Source organism: Pundamilia nyererei, unplaced genomic scaffold, assembly GCF_000239375.1.
Source record: "Pundamilia nyererei isolate P.nyererei 1_Seehausen unplaced genomic scaffold, PunNye1.0 scaffold00021, whole genome shotgun sequence".
Lineage (NCBI taxonomy): Eukaryota > Metazoa > Chordata > Actinopteri > Cichliformes > Cichlidae > Pundamilia > Pundamilia nyererei.
In genome coordinates, this window is record NW_005187422.1 from 4,662,781 (window position 1) to 4,664,373 (window position 1,593).

At 41.4% G+C, this 1,593-nt stretch overlaps 1 protein-coding gene across 1 annotated transcript in view; it reads right to left on the reverse strand.

Annotated features, from left to right (window-relative positions):
* Positions 1-390, reverse strand: part of pdrg1 (p53 and DNA-damage regulated 1) — a 3,214-nt gene extending 2,824 nt beyond the window's left edge. Inside the window, exon 1 of the mRNA XM_005726720.1 lies at positions 151-390. Within this exon, the coding sequence (XP_005726777.1) occupies positions 151-234 (84 nt within the window). The 5' untranslated portion in view covers positions 235-390. The remainder of the gene's footprint in view (positions 1-150) is intronic.
* Positions 391-1,593: the final 1,203 nt, after the last annotated feature.

The following is a 1,593-nucleotide window of genomic DNA, read 5'->3' on the forward strand; positions in this document are numbered from 1 at the left end:
ATATATATTACAAAAAATGTGTTTTTCTTCCATGAGCTAACAACTTAGCTAGCTAGCTTAGCAGCTAACGTCACTGGCTACGTTAGCATACCGCTATAACGTACATAACGATCCTCCCGTGTGAACGTCCTCAGCTCAATATTTACTTACCTGCTGTTTAGTGGTGAGAACATCTTCAGCTGCCTCTTCGACTTCTGTCAAATACTCCAAAACACGCTGGGACACCTCGTCCATGGTTGCAGTGCCGCTTCCAAAATATGTCCGGTGTGAAACAACAGCTGAACACTACAAGGACCGCTCGGAAACTGGCCGCAAATGTTTCTGTCATTTCCAGCCGTTTCACGAGAACGTTCATTTCTACGTTTCAGTTGAAAGACGTGGCTCGTTCTGCAGCACATCTCATGTGTAGAAATGTTATGTGGAAGAGTTGATTTCAGTAACTGTACTTGTGCAATGCGAGAAATGATTTGATTTGATGATGATTTCGCCTCTTTGTACTTCTTTACCTGCTTGGTAAAATCATCTCACGCGTATACTCTCTAAAGCTGCAGGGGGTCCAATAAACAGCAATATTTAAACACTAAATTTAGAGACACTTTTGAGTACATTTCTCTGTGTGTTGGTCAGTTTTGGAGCCACCCCTGTAGACTCTGGGCTTTGCATTTGTATTTTTTTCTCTCAGTAAGTAGATAAGTTGCCTCACAGGATACAGCAGAACTTGTATCCATTGTTACTCTGCTGCAGAATAACTTGAACTGTACGAAACACAAAAATCTCCCTGTCCATAAGCGCAGACTAGAGAGGGAGAGGGGATTCACTGCATTTCAAACAGAGGGACAAAGAGCTCGTATCTGTATTAATAACTTTGAGGAGATTTAATATGTGGTCACCTCAGACTGTGCATAACAGACAGACATAGTCTTTGGCTTGATTCAAGCCGTGTGCACACTGGAATTGAGTCGCTCATCTCGCATCACTTTGAGGCTGACAGCTGGTTGCTTCCAGTCATTCCAGGCTCTCTTCCATATTTATTGCCAGGTCATATGTCAGCCAGTGTCATTCTTAACTCTTACTCACTTGAAAGTTGTGAAGAGTTTGCCATAAGTCCTATCCAGTTCAGTTCTAAGTAACCACTCATGAAACAAAGTTTGAGAGACCTGAGATAACTTTTCTCAACCTCAAGGCCAACGAAACTAGTGAGACTGACCTTTCTTCCTTTTTTTTTTCTTAATCCACAGCGACTGTCTCAGTGGAAAAAGTTGTTTTTAAGTCTAAGTTTTTTAAGTATTTCAGCTCACCTTATTTTTAACCATCATCAGGGAACGCTTTGGAAATGTGCCTTCCTCATCAGGCACAAATATCTCTTTCATCAGTCAGACTTTCCTCTGCTCTCATCCTTTTTAGTGTTGCAGGCTCTTACTGTTTTCTCCACTTCACCTTGAGGTACATGTGTTTCCTCATATGGGGAAATGTAGAAGTATGCAGACTGCAGCAGCAAGCCAAGCATGTTGATTTAGATTGATTCAAATCGATGCTAAGAACAGAAATGATTTGTGCACGTTACCTTTTGTGCAAGGTAATAACGTTTTTTTT